Source organism: Hipposideros armiger, unplaced genomic scaffold (genome assembly GCF_001890085.2).
Source record: "Hipposideros armiger isolate ML-2016 unplaced genomic scaffold, ASM189008v1 scaffold_888, whole genome shotgun sequence".
Classification (NCBI taxonomy): domain Eukaryota; kingdom Metazoa; phylum Chordata; class Mammalia; order Chiroptera; family Hipposideridae; genus Hipposideros; species Hipposideros armiger.
The window spans coordinates 255,439-272,998 of NW_017732238.1; the positions used below are offsets into that span (position 1 = coordinate 255,439).

Sequence of the window (17,560 nt, forward strand, 5' to 3'; positions counted from 1 at the left end):
GAGCCCTGTTACAAAGTAGGAGCAGTGAACCTTAGTTTCCCCTACTCGGTACCTTTGGGACATCTGAGATCCACAGAGGGAAAGGAACTAGCCCAGAATCAAACTGTGGCCCATCGCTGAGCCGTCAAAGGCCATCTCTTGAGGTCACAGGGAAGATCTGATGGGACAGTGCAAGTGTCTCTCAAATTTCAGGTACTGCCCTTAACACTGCTTTACAGATGAGAAAACTGAGACTTAGAGTAAGAAGATTGCTCAAGGTCATAGAGCTCTGCGGATGCTGTTAAAATGAGTAACTTAAATTATAACCCCGATCTTTTGCCACCCAGAGCCCTTGGTTTTAATCTTTATATTGTCCTGCCCCCACACACACCCCCCCGCCTTTTTCTTTTTTGCATTGCTGTATTGAGTCCTAGGATCTGAAAACAATCTTGGACCCAGGCTTAAAATGGGTTAGTCTAACAAACAAAAACCCAGGTTCTAGTCTCTTCCTGTCCCCGCCCCAAGGGGTCTGTAGTAATATTGTTTCCTAACTCGTTTTGCTCTGGGTGCTAAAACCTTATATGCCATTCTTTACAGATGCCCTCCTGCAGTTACTGCTTTTCTCCGCAAGACTCTGAAGGGCTAAGTCAGTTATTCAGGGCAAAAAAGCGCAGTCTTTATACAGCCTTGATTTGAACTCTAGCTTCCCTTAACCCAGTGAAGGCACTGGCCTCTTATTTACCAGCCAGGTTGTGGGTTATCTTCTGTTCCTGTGTTGCACTATGACAGAATGGAGGCTGTGTATGTGTGTTTATAATGGGAAGGGAAATCATGTAGAGATGACACAGAACTAGAAATAACCTTGGGAATAATGTGTTCTTATCCAGAGTATATCTTTAAAATTATAGGGGAAATATTTTTTTGTCTGCATTTTCTAAGAGGGGGTTTTTTAGCTCTCACAACATGTCAAAGAGATTCTTGCCTCCCAGAAAGATAGGAGCCACTAATTTCTGCCTCTTCATCTCACTTCAGAAACAACTGAGATTTAGGGTGGGGAATAGACTTGTCAGAGCTTACGTGGTTAGAGTTTAGACTTGGATCCAGGTCTCCTGACTCAACATGCAGTGCTCTTTTTCTCATTATACCCCTTCAGATACCTTATCACTTGCTCAGGTCTGAATGAGATGCGAGTGGGCTTTGTAATACACAGAGCAGTCCCGTGTTTACTACCACAGCTGCCTTTCCCCAGAATCCTAAATTCTCTCAAAAACTTGACAGATGTTTAGGAGCAAGCATATTATTTCCCTCTTATAAAATTCACGTGGTTTTGGGGAACCGTTCTCCCACCAAGGACTGAGTGTCGTGAGTAAATCTCCAATTTAGAATGTAAACTATTTTGAACAGTTGTTTATACCTTCCTTTTCCTGGGGAAAGCTGCTAGTAGATTTCCTGTTTCTTAAGCCAGCTAATATTGGCCTGTCAGATTACTGTTTACACCTGTGCTGTCCAGTATGTAGCCACTAGCTATATGTGAATATTTAAATTAATTAAACTTAAAATTAGTTCAATTTCTTAATCTCACTAGTCATGTTTCAGGTGATTAGTAGCCTTATTGTGGCTACCATATTGGAGAGCACAGATAATAGAACTTTTTCATCATTGCAGGAAGTTTATTGAATAGTGCTAGTTTAGAGGGTTGCCAGTTGAGATGAGGAGCAGTGTAGTATAGTGAAAGAAGGCTCAGGGGCCTGCCGAGTGGCGCGATGGTTAAGAACTGGCTTGGGACGCCAGAGGGCCCCGGTTCGGATCCCACATATGAGGGCCAGAGACACTGCCCTCCACAGCTAAGATGCTGAACAACAGCTCAACCTGGAGCTGGGCTGCTGTGAGTCGCCGGCGACGTAGGCTGCAGCCCCTGCTGCAGTGGGTTGCCATGGGCTACCGTATGTAGCCAGCAGCCAGCGTGAGCGGCCAGCAGCCAGCGTGAGCGGCCGTCCAGAAGCCGGCGACTGATCTGCCTCGCCCGGGAAGAGCGCAATGATGGTGCCAACTTGGGCCAGTGAAGCAACGTCCTCCACAACTAGACTGAAGAACAAAACGACAGCAACTTGTCTGTTCCCCTTCCCCCAATTCCCCACCACTGTTCCCATCCCCCCAAGTCCCCAATAAAAAAAATCTTAAAAAAAAAAAAAGGCTCAGAAAGTTGCATTTTTGAATTTTAAAAAATCTGTCATTTAAGTCCCTATTTGGTGTGGTGGCCTTCGGCAGGTCATAAAGCATCTCAGCCATAGATTATTCATCTTTCATAATGAGCCCTTGCTTTTGTATAGCACTTGATTATTCTCAAATAGTTATGTCTGTGATATCTTTGAGCCTTGCCACTATAAATCTGTGATGAGGTGGGTGAGATATCTCTTTTTTTATGCATGAGAAAATTGAACCTAAAGCAGTTTAAAAAACCTGCCCAAAGTCACACAAGCTGGCAGAGTGGAAAGAAATCTTTTGTATATAGGCACTTACTGTATGCTTGATGAATGACTAAATGAGTCAATGAAGTAGTTTGCTTAAGGTGATGAAACATGAGGGAGGGGCCAGAACTTCTGACTCTGGCCAAGCATTCTTTTGAAATGTTACTATAGAATTCTTGTAATGTGGGACTAATAAGTCTTTGAGTTGAATTTACTGTGAGTATCCCATTAGTGAACATAAGTGAAAGAGCGGTCTAAGCTAGTGTTCCTATGTTTGCCTGGTCAAAGGAGTCACCTGGGGCACTTGTTAAGCATGCAAATTTGCATACCCATTAGAGATTCTGATTCAGAAGGGCTGAGGGGGAGCCCTGGAATCTGTCTAGTAAGTGCCCCAGGTGCTTCTTAGGAACTGCTGAGTTTGGGAAATGACTCGGCCTTAAGGCTCTGACTGAGATAAGGGGTCATCTGCTGTTCCCTTTAGGGTGGATTTTTGAAACATGTTTGTGTTTGACTTTCTTCTAGCCATGGATGCATCATATGATGGTACTGAGGTAACTGTTGTGATGGAGGAAATTGAGGAATCCTACTGTTATACCTCCCCTGGGCCACCCAAGAAGAAGAAAAAATATAAAATACATGGAGAAAAGGCCAAGAAACCCAGGTTAGCCAACATGTTTTGGTAGCTGGCATTTTTAAACAGTAGCTGCTTGGAGAGCTGTGCTGAGGAAGACGTGAAGGCTGCGTCCAGATTCATTAAGAGTGCCATGTCAGCTGTTGAAGTCTCTGGGTGGGCATTGGGGTTAGCAAGAGAGGGAGACGGGGTGCGGAAAGTGACAGATTGATGCCAGTATTTGCCATTCCTGGTCAGATCTTGGTCACATTTCCAGGCTGTCAGAGGAAATTGTACCATACAAATGGTGCAAGCTATGTACAGCAAGTCCTCAAATAACATCAATTTTTTTCAACGTCATTTCGTTATAATGTTGATGAGATGTAGGAACTTAACTGTTGTTTATATCAATTAGCCTATGGTAAAATTGGTTTAATTATACGTTGTTTTGCCACAATTCCAAGAACCTATTGACAATGTTAAGTGAAGACCTATTGTCTTCACTTACGAATATGTTATTTATTATTATTGTTGTTCTTTAAATATTAAAAATAGGGCATTAATAAAAATATTGAATTATAAATAGTACCAATGATATCAACAAAGAATATCCAAATTGTAGCTCTGTTCTCTTAACTGTGAACAGTGCAGACTTCTTTCTGTGGCTACCAGGTTTGGGTCACTTGGATAGTTCTACTTGCTTCCGTCTCTTAGCCTTGGGGAAGTGCTATTGACCAGTGAGATGACCAAAGTCTGTGTGGAGGATTAAAGAGTATGAGTGATAACCTGAATGTAATCAGTCCCCTAAATAACCTTTCAGAGAGTGGAATGACCAGGCACCTGTATCTGTCTTTGCTCGTATTGGGTTTTAAAGCCAAGCTTCCCTGCAGAAAAGATGGTTCATGGAAAAGTAAACCAGACAAGCCTTTGCTTCCGGGTTTCTAAAGGGAGAAACCCGTACACCATCTGGGGGCATTATTTAAATGTTTCTTTGCTATAGTTCCTACAAAGTTAAATGCTTTGAAATGAAAAGCTGAGTTTTATATCTACGTCTTCACCACCCAGACTCTAACGTCGTAGCATTTACTGATTGAATGAGGGGAAACCTTAAGAAGTCATTGCTTCCTCAGGTCGGCTTACCTTCTGTACTATTATGACATCTACCTGAAAGTGCAGCAGGAGCTCCCGCACCTCCCTCAGTCTGAGATCAATAAGAAGATTAGCGAGAGTTGGAGGCTTCTCAGTGTGGCTGAAAGGAGTTACTACTTGGAGAAAGCCAAACTAGAGAAAGAAGGTTTGGATCCTGTAAGTAAAGTCATTTTTTTTTTTTCCCCCAACTGATTTCTCCCTTGGTTCAATGGTGAAGGCCTTGTGGAGACCAGTACCCATGTTCTCCTATTTTCTTTTCTTGGGAAAACTTTGAGTTAGTCATTTTTTCTTTCTTGAGTCTGATAGTGTCCGTTTTAATTTGGATGGTGCCCTGCATTCTCTTGTCCCCTTTGGTTGCAGCAGTACGCGGAGCTGACGTTTTCTGAGTTATCTGCAGTGAACCTTAGATTCCTTTTGTGAGTCTTAGCATATTTTGGAGTCCCTTTATCCTTATGGGTACTTGGTCTTAGTTTCCTTTAATATAGTAGCTTATTTAGGCATTTTTTCCTACATCATGAATTTTTCATGTTGTAAATGTAATTAATTTGTGCTACTACTGTCAGTTATAATCAGCAATTAGGCTTTGGGTTTAGTGGTAGATACGGTTGTGTTGTATATTGTCACATTCTTTTGTCACTACTGGTGGTTGTGAATTACTCTAGAAGCCAAAAATGCAAGACTAAAGCTGAAGATAATGGAGGAAACTGAAGCTTTGAGTGTATGGATTAAAAAATAAGGAAACATTTAGGTTTGTGTCTGTCAGTCATTTTGTTGTTCTAGTTCAAAGTAACAAAATGCACTGACAACTATGAACTGCGCTGTATTTTTTTAAACTGAAATTCCTGCAGAAAAATAACCTTGTTATTGCAAGTTGAAACGTTTTAACCTTAACTCCATTTTTCAACTGAAACACTGTCTCTAACTTTTTTTTTTTTTAGCTGAGCCATCCTGCTACCTGTTGGCAGTTCAGCGGCTGCTCAGCTTGGGCTGGACTCGAACCGCTGTTGCTCAGAGCTCAAACTCCTGAGCGAGCTCTTAACAAACTGAGCCACTCAGCCGGCCCTCTAACTTCTTTTTTAATAATGTAGAACAAAAGTTCCTGAGGAATGCAACAACTGTTATAGCAGGACAGGCTGTATTTTTCCCTTAGTGAAGCCAGTCTGCCATTGCCGTTTAGATTTTGTCCTGATTGGCTTGGCATTCCTCTTCCAGGAATAGCTCTGTGTTACCGACCGTCTTGGAGATGCCACTGTGTACTCATTCCTCTAGGAGATTTGTTTATAAGCTGTGGGTCTGGGGAACAATACTTGTGGGGAAGAGGAGGCGGAGTCGAAGGGAACGGACTTCCTTGGTTTTCCCATTATAAAGTGAGCAATCTTTTTTGCCCGTGATTACAGAAAATTTTACCTAATCCTGGAGTGATACAGTTTTTAAAGCTGGGCACTACTGTAGGTCCTAATTAAGACTTTTAAAAAAAATTAATCCTCTGCAGTAATTCTTCCTTGTCCATTGTAAGTTTATATCGACCATCATTTTACCGCTACCACCAAGAACATGAGTAGATTAGCTCTGATACTAACCTTTGAGTATTTGTTTCCTTATTTGTAAAATGGAAATCATAGTATCTACCCAGTGTTTAAATAGATAATGTAAAGCACCTGGCTGAGTTCTTGGCCTATACCGACTTGGTCAGTAAATGTCACTCTTTAGCAGATTAAATGTCCAGTGACCACATAATAAGAAAAGGTGGCATTTAATGAGCATCTGGAATGTGCCAGGTGAGGCTTTATGTGCTGTGTTTGGCCTCCCAGATTGCCTGGTGTAAAGGCGAGACCCTCCTGCCTGCATGCTTTGGGAGCCTGTCAGAGCCCTTATGGGCAGGCTGTCTCCTCAGCAGCCGCTCAGGTCTCCTGCCAAGTGGCAGGGCTCATCGCTCCAGTGTGATTCCTTCCAGTCTGTAAGACGAGTGTCACTTAGGCCATCCTGGTTTCTCTGTGCTTGGATTTGTATATTAAGTCCAGACCATCCTGTGCATTTGCCACCATTTGGTTTTGTTCTCCTAGCCTGTCTGCTTCAAAGGCGACTCGAGAATGTCATTTTCTCCATTATCTCTTCAGTAAAGACTCCAGAAAGGATTTGGTGTGTCTGCTTTCATGTTTCATCTGAGTGCTGCCTTTGTACCCTAAGTAGACTCATCGACTACTTGCTTTTGATTTATTTAAGGATCCTTTTGTAATTGACTTAGTGTTCTTTTTAAAAGATGCTTCTGAAATTATTTTTTGTTCCATTTAACTTCAGTTCTCACTGTTCACTTTTCTCTTTCCCTTATTGGGTAACTTTTAGTTTAAATTGAAAAGAAAAAAAGACCCCACAAAAACACCTTTTCTCGGTGTCAGTTAGCCATGCAGGATTGTGCTTCTAGTATCTGGACTCCCTGCATCTTAGTACACCTGCCTGGAGCCCAGCTTTACTACTTACTAATTTTGTTTTAGGAAACTTTACCTCCCTCAGCTTTGATTCTTTCATTGTCATATGGAAGTGATAATAGTACCTAATAATATTGTTTTTAAAGTTAGGAAATTATTTTCTAAACCTTAAGATCCAAGGTCAGTGTTAATATTTATATTCTTTTCCCTCCCTTCCCCCCTCAACCAATCTAATATATTTAGGCCCTTGTCAGATAACCCCTCCCAAATGCACATTCTCTCACGAAGAGACCTTAGTGAACAACTCACCAGACCTCCCCACAGGAAGCCTGGCTGGGCCTCACCCCCGGGTAGGGGAGAGCCTGTCAGTGGTAACAGTCTTGAGAGTGAGTGGCTTTGGTACTATAAATTGCTTTTCTCTAAAATTACTAAAAAGGTGGCTAGCACCATGCAGTGTGCTTTGTGATCTGTTCATCTTCATAAGTCTGGGAGAAACCAGTAATGTCAGAATTCTTGCTGCCTTGAGTTCTGACTTGGCCTGTTGACTTATAATTTAGGCTTTTTGGTTTTTTATTGCACATTATATATACATTCTGGTGTTTAAATCTTCTGCTACTTTGGAATCCTCAAGTATCAGCTGGAAAGGAACTCATAAATAGCCCGATTTAGCTCCCTCATTTTACAGTTAGGACAGTCCTGAAAAGGTGAAAGGATTTGCCCAAGACTGTGGCACATCTGGGGTTCCCACTCATAGTTTTGGATGCCAAGGCCAGTGCCCTTTGCAGAGTCGAATCCATGTTACCTGTCTCCTTTGTGAATGAGCAAGGAAGCTACATTGGCTAAAATGTGATTCAAATGAAGACGACATTGCTGTTACAGAGGCTGACCCTACCTTAAGTCATAGGTCAAGAGAGTTGAGTCTTTGGTCCCCTTTGCAGAAAAAAAAGGAAAACGCTGAAGTGTATATCCATGTGGCCTTACTCCATTTATCTCTGCTTATCTCCCCTTTTCTGGCCTTCTGATCTTTAGAACACTAAGCTCTCTACACTGACCGCTGTGGTTCCGGACATCCCAGGTTTCCGCAAGATCCTCCCCCGCTCAGATTACATCATCATCCCCAAGAACAGCCTGCAGGAGGATCGGAGCTGCCCTCAGCTAGAGCTTTGTATGGCCCAGAACCAGGTGTCCCCAAAAGGACCGTCTCTTATATCCAACACTGCCCTGGAGACAGTGCCCAGCCACGCAGGCATGGCAGAGCAGTGCCTGGCTGTGGAGGCCCTGGCTGAGGAGGTGGGAGCCCTTGCCCAGCCAGGTGCTGTACAGGAGATCACCACGTCAGAGATCCTCAGCCAGGATGTGCTCCTGGAGGAAGCTTCCCTGGAGGTGGGGGAAAGCCACCAACCTTACCAGACAAGCCTGGTAATCGAAGAGACGTTAGTGAATAGCTCACCAGACCTCCCAACGGGAAACCTGGCTGGGCCTCACCCCCAGGTAGGGGAGAGCATGTCAGTGGTAACAGTCATGAGGGTAAGTGGCTTTCGTACTGGTATCTTTTGCTTTTTTCTAGATTTACTAAGAAGGCAGCTAGCACCATGCAGTGTGCTTCTGGGTCAGTGGTATTTAAGAGTGCTGCTGATGTGGCCTTTCCAGCAGGATCCAGTCCTCTTGAACCTTTTTGCCCCTGGGCTTGCTCCATAGTTGTTTTCAGTTTCTCAGGCACTCCCACCAGCTCCTCTTGCCCAGCATAGGTGGAATTTTTTGCACGTGAGATAGTCCATAACATGTTAGCAAGAGGGATGGAATAATATTTGGGGTATCCGTGAGTTAAAGCCAGGACCTGTCAGGTTATTAGTATCAGTAAGGATTTTACGTTCCCTGAAGGTTGTTTCAACAAATACATGGCACCTTGAACTCTATGGGAGAATTATTTTCAAATAGTTTTTTTTGGGGAACAGACTAGGTGGGAAAGAAGGAAGTACTCTTCAAGGCCAGTTTGATGAGACTAATAGCTGAGAAAGAAGAGGGAAGTGTCTCTCCAGAGCTTAAGTATCATGCCCATTTGAGGGGGGAAAGCAGTTGCAATGATCCCGCAGCCTGGTCCCCCAGAAGTGGGGAGTTGGCCACCATACCCTTTATTACCCTGGATAGGATGGCATCCTTAGAGAGGTAGGAGTTCTGAGAGGACCAGCTATTGCAGTCCCTGTGGCTTGGATAGATGAGAGCAGGTACCCCTGCAAAAGAATCCACATCGGGCCTAAATCCATTGTATTGCTTGTTGCCTCAGTGTTATTTATGACAATGAAACACGCCACTGGTCAGGTTAAGACAGATGGACAGGGTGTGAAGAACATCGGACAGCGTCAGAAGGGTTGGGATCTTTCACTAACTGTTTATGTGATCTTAGGAGTCCTAAGTTTGTTAGAACCCCTGTTTTATCATCTATAAAATGAAGATAGCACATTCTCTGTGGTAATGGTTTTTCTCTATTTGCTCTTAATTGAACTTTTTATTTTGAGATAATTGTAGATTCGTTTTTTATAATAGGCACATTTTGATTGTTGGGCTTGATCTGATCTTCCAGTGTTGGGGGAGGCCCTGGGCGTTCTTCACTTTGTCTCAGTAATACCGTTCTCTCCATTTGCCCACAGGATGCCAGTGAGAGTAGCTCCTGCACGCCGGCCACACAGTTCATCATGTTGCCTCTTCCCGCCTACTCAGTTGTGGAAAATCCCACCTCCATCAAACTGGTCAGTGTGTGGGGAGTTGATGGAGATTAGGGCTCGTAAGAATTCTCTCCCAGGTAGTGTTCTAGAAGTCTTAGAACCTTAGCACCGGGGACTGACAAAGTTCTCAGAGATGATCTGGTCCAGGTATTCTTAACTGGGAGAGGGATGGGTGGTCTATGAATGGAGCTCCACAGGATCCATGAACTCCTCAAGTTACATAAAACTTTTCTCCTTGAGAGCATGTTTCTGGGATAGGTTCCATGGCTTTTATCAAATTTTCAAAGCATACATAATTTAGAAAAATTGAGGGGCCACTGATCTCATTCAGTCCTATTATTGTACAGATTAGGGAACAGGCTTAGAGCAGCGGTTCTCAACCTTCCTCATGCCGCGACCCCTTAATACAGTTCCTTATGTTGTGGTGACCCCCAACCATAAAATTATTTTCGTTGCTACTCTGTAACTGTAATTTTGCTAGTTATGAATCGTAATGTAAGTATCTTTTTGTTTTCCGAAGGTCTTAAGTGACCCCTGTGAAAGAGTCGCTCGACCCCCAAAGGGGTTGCGACCCACAGGTTGAGAACCGCTGGCTTAGAGGATTCTTTATATGAGATAATTCATGAGTACATTGTAGACTTATCTATTTCTGTTTGCAGTCCTATTAGTTTTGTGTCATGTTTTTAATTCTGTTATTCAGTATATAAACAGTTAAGGTTATTATGTCCTTTTGATAAATTGACCCCTTCATCATAATGAAATGACCTTCTTTATCTCTGGCAATATTCTTTCCTATGAAACCTATTTTGTCTGATATTCAGCTTTCTTTTCATTGTTGTTATAAGCAAGGTATATATTTTTCCAGCCTTTTAACTTACTTATATCTTCGTATTTAAAGTACTATATTTTTAGGCAGCATATAGTTTGGATCTAAGAGTAAGACCAGCTAACAACCTCTGCCTTTTAATTGTGGTATTTAGGCCATTTATATTTGATGTAATTATTGATATGGTTAGGTGTAAACCCATGACTTCCTATTTGTTTTCTTTTTGTCCTATCTGTTCTGTTATGCTTTCTTTTGAATTAATTAAATACTTTTATGGGTCCATTTTATCTCCTTTATTGGCTTTAGCTATTAACTTTGTTTTGGTTGTTTTAGTGGGTTCTTTAATACTACACATCCTAATCAGTCTGTCTTCCAAAACCCCTCCTATGGATAAGCATATTTTTAGGTAAGAAGTTGTAGTATCTTAGAACAGGAACAACCACTGCAACCTGATTCATGAAGCAACTGCTTATTTCTTCGAAGCCTTTGTTCTCCTGGAAATTCCTATTCTTTCATGGTCTGATAAGTGTCAGCCAAGCTCTTCTAGAAAAGTGATACTTAAGATTGAAACATTGGCCTTGAACACCAACCTTTTTTTCTCTGTAAACTGCTACTTAGGAGTATTTCCAAGTTCATGGTTATTTATTTATAGAACTAACTTAAAGTTTTACCCTGCTTTCTGGGGGTATTCAGAATAACTCTTCTGTGTGGGGCCACAGTTTGAGAAAAGACAAAAGATGTTGTATATCATTAATTATTGCCTTTCACAAACCTGTAGAATCTTTTATAATTTATTAAGTGACATGTTTCCCCATTTCTTACTTCTTTGCTCCTCAAGATATATCCCATGAAATAGGAAGAGCAGATGGTTTTACAAAGGAGGAAACCCAGGGCTCGGAGCTAAGGTGACTTATTCCCAGCTCATTCAGCATATCGTGGGTAAAGTTGGAACCCTTCTGGCCTTTTTCCCTGGTGCTCCTCCACTTCACACTCATCTTTGACCTGCTATCACTATCATAATCACCTTTTTCCTTAGATGTCCTGAAAGAGGTGGTCTTGTGGCAGCTTGGTGTTTCTTCAAGGGAGGTTTTTGCTTTTGGGCCAGGCTAGGAAAGCTGGGATTAATAGCTGAGTAAACATTCATAGGTGGCAGAACAAATCTGACAGGGAAATGTTTTCTTTCCAGCATTAATCTAGAAATGGATCGTGGCTAATTTCTATTTGTAGCTGAAATGCAATAACCCATTGTAATACATTCTGTTCAAAGGGAAAACAGAGATGGTGAAAGCCAGTAGCTGACTATAATCATACGCAAATGCACTTGACCTTTGAACAACAGGGGGCTAGAGGTGCCAACCATGTGCATAGTTGAAAATCTATGTATAACTTAAACAAGCTCACCCTCTGCATACTTGAATTCCCAGCCAGGGGTCGAAAACAGTGTCAAAAGACCTGGTTTCTCCTGGAGCTCTCTCTCATTTTTTTTATTGGCCATGGTTAGTCTTTTTTTTTTTTTAATTTCTGAACCCTAGGTTTTCAGATTTTTAACTAATAAGAATAATGATGAAGCACATTTTTTTGAAGTATTCAGAGCTATAAGGTACAGCTGGGTAAATGGAAAGAATCATGAACCAAGGGTCAGAGAGATCTGTTGTCTAGGTCTAGCTCTGCCCTGAGTCAGTACAATCTGAGGCAAAGCATTTAACCACTCTGAACCTCAGTAGTAGTAATACCTACTTCATATCTTTCCTGGGAGTGTTAAATGAGATGTTATGTAGTGTTCAGCACTATGTGGTACCCCACTTAATAGCACCTACTCTCATCACAAGAAAAAAAATTGTAATTATGTGTGGTGATGGATATTAACTAGACTTACTGTGGTGATCATTCCGCAGTATATACAGATACTGAGCATTATGTTGTACTGCACTAGTTGTACAATATCTTATTACCTTTTTAACTTTGACCTTTTATGATAACCATGAATTGCCTATCCTTCCACAAGCTGGTACCCTCCTGGCGTTGTTGTGGTTATAACGGCCTTCAGGATTTGAGAGAGGTTAGACTATGGTATTAATTCTGACCACCTCTTTTCCTTTCAGACCACTACATATACCCGCCGGGGCCATGGGACATGCACCAGCCCAGGTTGCTCCTTTACATATGTCACCAGGCACAAACCACCTAAGTGCCCTACCTGTGGTAACTTCCTAGGAGGGAAGTGGATCCCAAAGGTAAGGTCGGTCCATAGGCCGTTGCTGCTTTGGAAGCCTCACAAAATAGGCTTCCCGTTCCCCTTAAGAACAGATAACTTTAAAAATTAATATTTATTTTTAGTTTCTGACTAGCCAAGTAATTCAGTGAATTTCATTGTAGACTGTTTAAAAAACAAAGAATAAAATGTTATCCATAATCTTATGCCATCCAAAGAAAAGCTATTATTAGTGAACATTTTGGTGTTTTTTCCTGTGAGTGTATAAGTTCTGTATCTTACCTTTTTTTCATTGAATGGATCATGCCATTAAATAGTCTTCAAAAACTTTAATTGCTTCATAATTTCCCATGAATGACTCTTCCATGTTAATTTATTCATTTCCTGTTAGGGTTAAATTTTTAACAATCTATCCTCCACACTGACTTCTTAGTTATTCAGATGTATAGCTCACATCTTCTCACACCTTAGCTCAAATTCCTTTCAATCTCCTATAGCTGCTATTAAAAGTGGAGGTCCTTAACCTAATATTCAAGGTCTTTCATAGTCTAACTTTCCAAATATGTACCTGTCTTTCTCTCACTAAATAAATGAGCATCAGAACCATGCCCCCATGAAGTTCAGTTCAACACATGTTTTTTTGTCAACTGTTTCATACTTGGCATTGACTATATAAATCATACATACTTGCCACATTCTTAATTTGAGAGTATAAATTATTTAGGGCCAAAAGGACTAGAAGAGTCCAGGATAATTTTAAAGAAGAGATGGTCTTGAATGATCAGAATGTGGGTAGATACAAAAGGAAAAAGGGCATTGTTTTTGTGATAATGGCTTAAGCTACAATTGTGTTTGTCATGTGTTGAATTCAGCGTGGTCCAAATTTACTTGTGTAGAGAAAACTTATATAGCAGTACACTAATAAATTTTCTCTGGGGCCTTTTCCACAGGACACCTCTTTGAGAAATACTGGGATGGTGACTTTGACGCTGACTGAGTATTGGAGTTCAGGGTAGCACCAATTGTAGGAGGCAGGATAGAATAATAATTAAGAACACAGTTCTGGAATCAGCTTCCTCAGTTCAAACCCCTGCTTCCCAGGTTTTTAGCTGTGTAAACTTGGGCAAGCCATTTTATGTCTCTGTTCTTGATTTAGGTTTCATTTTATTAGTAGATGGAAGTTAATAGTACCTACTTGATTAGGGTGCTTGGAGGGGTCAAGTGAGATTATCCATGTGAAGTAGATGGTACATTCCTGGCATATATTAAATCCTCAGTGAGGGTTCTCTGCTGTCGTTAGTGGCATCAGTATAATTATTGTCTCTGTTATTGCTATTAGCATGATCACTTTGAGGGGCAGGAAGGACCTAGTGCTAGTGTATCTCAGGAGGTTTTGTCCAGTTTCTTGTGCCCACCACTGGTATGCCCCTGAAGCCATTCAGTTTATTCCCACCCTAATCTCCTCAAAATGCCCTTTCCCAGCTGCAGCAGGAAGATTGGATAGTAGTCAAAACCCTCCTTGGCCCTTCCTCACTCATGCACAGCAGGTCTCTCTAGTGACCTCATTTCCTGTGCTCTTGCATGGAAGAGTAATTGATCCTGTGTCTTTGACTTCTTCAGACTGTTTTTATTTTGGCTTTCTTTTTCATTTTGTATCTTTTTGGCCCCCTTTGATTGAAATAACTTTTGAGCCATGTTTCTTTTTCTGAGATCAAACTTATGATATGAAAAACAACTTTATTTTTTAGCTGCTTGTCCCCCATCTTGACTTGCTAAGTCAATTTTGTTTCCCAAAGATTTCTGCAAGAATTACTATGTAAAGAGTAATTTTAAATCTCATAGGAACAGAATAATTGAGAAGAAAAGGCGTAACATTTTATCATTAATATACTTAGAATATCAGAGATGACTTTCGTTTCAGCTAGTTCAAGTCCAAGTTTCTAGCTGAGGAAAAATAGATTCAAGAGAAATTATGTCTTATGTCTGCTGATTATGCCTGCACCTTTCCCACTAAACCACACTTTTCAGGCATTGCTATGTTGTTTAGCTGCAGAATCTTAAAATATTTCTTGAGTACTGATTTTTGAAGCAAGTATAAATACTTTATAAAAGCTCCAGATATGTCCATGCCAGTCAGGAAATGACTCACTTTTTCTTGTATTGTTCTAGAGCTCATACTGGCTAAAATTAGCCCAAGAAAGTTGCACAGTTCCCAGTGAGTAGGATGGAACAGAAGATGGTATATAAGGCTCTTTAGCTCAGGGCCTGTGGGCCCCTTCACAGGGGTAATTGAGGTCTCTTTGAGTGGGCATTGGTAGTATTTGCCTTCTATCTTGAAAGAAAGGTGACATCTAAAAAGGGTAAGCCGAGTTAAGGAAATGTGACATCACCAGCTAGAGTTTTTGCTCTGATTGCTTAAATTATCTTGTCTTCCTGCAAAGGATTTTTGTCTAAAATAGTCTACATGAGTGGGCAGTGTTTTGCTCAAAGATATCTCAGGGGCTTAGTTTAACTTGTCTCTGGTTTTTCTGCTGACGTTTCCCTCTTTAGCAGTCAATAAGCCCTGTATTTTTTTCTTTCTTTTGGAATGTTCCTCTATATTTACTCATCCTCATGGGCTAGTGGCTTTTAGAATCTGAGAATACTTTACTGAAGATTTCTTAAAGGTCATCTATACTGGTTCTTAACTAGAGGCAGCATGCTGCCTGGGAGGCTTTGGAAAGGTAAGGGGGTTTTGATAGTCAGTGACTGGGAGATAATACTGAAGTTTAACGACAGCCATAGATGGGAAGGGGGGTCCTACACCGTGAAAAATTGGGTCAATCGAAAGGCTGTCTTGCTGCTATTGACAAATGCTGAGAGCCCAACTTTCTCTTATTTCATAATGGGGAAATGAGTGTTCAGATGAAGCTTACCTTGGGTCACCTAAGTAATTAGGAGTGAAGCTAAGCCTAGGTAGAACCCAGATTTTATGTTTTATGTCTCCTAGTTTATAGTGCCTTTCACTATACACATGAAAGAAAAAAACCCTTCCTGAGACCTATCCTGGAGACAACCACTATTTTAAAAAAATCTTTTTAAGTATGTGTATGTATATAAACGTATGTATGTGTACAAGTATGTGTGTGTATATATATATATCACCATATTTCCATAGCAGTGCTGATTGGATAAAAACTAAGACAACAAGGAATTTTTTAAAGTAGGTCTAAGTTAGCAGCTGGTATTTTTAGTGAGTTTGAATATTTTCTAGCACATAATTAATATGTGTGAGTTGATTTGACCCAGTGAAAAGTTTGGCATATGTGTAAGTCTGCCCTAAGACTCACCTGAAAGAATCTGGGACAAATGATAGAATTTTCCCCAAAAGAGTTGGAAGCTTTCAGTCTATCCCTGTGAAACTGACCACATTGGAATTTACTGAATCTTATAAAGAGACCACCCAGATAAACAACTTAGGCCTTCTAGGCCCAATATGGCAGCAGGTCAACCTCTTTCCAGACATAGAGAAGTAGGCTTTGAACAATCAAAGGTCAAAGTAAAAAATGCCAGTGATTGCTGAACCTAAAGAAAACCTAAAGCCACAAGAAGGAATTTGTTAGGAAGAGAACAGCGTTATCCTGACTCAGGCACTGAATACTGTAGTGAAAGGGACCTGGAGTCAGAAGACTTAGATTCCGGCCAGTTTTATACTTGAGACTTGAAGTTAGCCTCCTCCTCTCTCTGGGCCTCTGCTTCCTTATCTGGTACCCATGCATTATTGTTATGAGGATCAGATGTTTGTGAATGTGTTGTCAGCTGTAAAATGCCATATGCAAACAAGGTCTTTTTGTTTTTGTTTTTGTTTTTGTTTTCTTAGGAAAAGCCAACCAAAGTCAAAGTGGAATTGGCTTCTGGTGTCTCCTCTAAAGGCTCTGTGGTTAAAAGAAATCAGCAGCCTGTTACCACTGAGCAAAATTGCTCTAAGGAAAGCTCCTCCAAACTGACTCTGGAGAACTCGGAAGCTGTAAGCCAGCTGTTAAGTGTAGCTCCTCCCAGAGAAGTGGGTGAAGAGAACGAGTGGGAAGAAGTGGTCATCTCAGATGCCCATGTTTTGGTCAAGGAATCTCCTGGGACTCGTGGTGCTGCAGTCACTAAGACGCCGGTGGTCAAGAGTGGTGTGCAGCCTGAGGTCTCTCTGAGGACAGCTGAGAATGACAGTCCTGGACCAGACATACCACCACCAATCAAAGGAACCAGCACCTCCAGTCAGCTCCCTGCTCCTAAAAAATCTACAGGGTAAACCACTGTGGGGTTGCATTTAGAATAGCAGCTTGGGAAATGCCTCATGGTTGTTCTGTCCCATGTCTTTACAGCATTCCTGAGAGGCGGCAGAGCCATTGATGGCTCCTATTTTAGAGAGACAGAAACCAAGGCCTAGAGACATGGAATGGTTTACCCTTCCTCCTGTAGTCTGCTGTCCATGCCCTGCTGTCTGGTTCCTTATACATCTCTTCTGTCATTCTCCCTAAAGCAGTTATCAGAGCCTTGCTGGTAGAGGCTGTGGGCAATATTATAAACTAGTATTCAATCCTAATGCTAGATTTGGAAAGAGAAGCCTTAAGTCACCTTAGAAAGATTCCTGTTTTGGGGGTCAGAGAATTCACTTCTGGTTGTGACTCTGTCCCTGGCTTCCATTTGACTGTGTGCGTAGTCACTTTATGCCTCTTGTCTCCAGCTCTCTCCTCTGAACAATCCTGAGCTGGGTGTTGAAAAAAATATTATCCTCAGTGGCTGACCATACAGACTGAAAAAGATTGTCCACCTTGAAGATAGGAGAAAGTCCATAAATGTGGGCTGTTTCCCCCCCTCTTTAACTGGATTCTCCATGTACCCCCTTCCCAGAGGCAGTTGTGATTTGTAACTGAAGGCCCTTATTTGTTTATATCAGTGGTTCTCAATGGGGAACAATTTTGCCCCCAGGGGACATTGTGGCAATATTTAGAGACATTTTTGGTTGGTAAAAGTGGGTTGGGGAGGGAATACTGCTGACATCTAGTGGGTAGAGGCCAGGGATGCTGTAAATATCCTGCAGTGCACAGTATAGCCCCAACAACAAAAAATTTTCCAGTGCCAAATGTTAATACTGCCAAGGTTTCGAAATTCTGGTTTATATTATTATAATTAC

The 17,560-nt window shown here is 41.5% G+C and overlaps 1 protein-coding gene across 3 annotated transcripts in view; it reads left to right on the plus strand.

The window, feature by feature from the left end:
- Positions 1-17,560, plus strand: part of HMGXB3 (HMG-box containing 3) — a 46,861-nt gene that overhangs the window by 725 nt on the left and 28,576 nt on the right. The window contains exons 2-8 of one of the 3 annotated variants that reach the window (XM_019630060.1): positions 2,970-3,108; positions 4,188-4,362; positions 7,662-8,159; positions 9,281-9,379; positions 12,284-12,415; positions 16,253-16,399; positions 16,496-16,671. In XM_019630060.1, the coding sequence (XP_019485605.1) occupies positions 2,972-3,108; positions 4,188-4,362; positions 7,662-8,159; positions 9,281-9,379; positions 12,284-12,415; positions 16,253-16,399; positions 16,496-16,671 (1,364 nt within the window). In that variant the 5' untranslated portion in view covers positions 2,970-2,971. Of the gene's footprint in view, positions 193-2,969; positions 3,109-4,187; positions 4,363-7,661; positions 8,160-9,280; positions 9,380-12,283; positions 12,416-16,252; positions 16,672-17,560 lie in introns of all 3 variants that reach the window. The other 2 variants (XM_019630059.1, XM_019630058.1) reach the window with 2 other exon arrangements.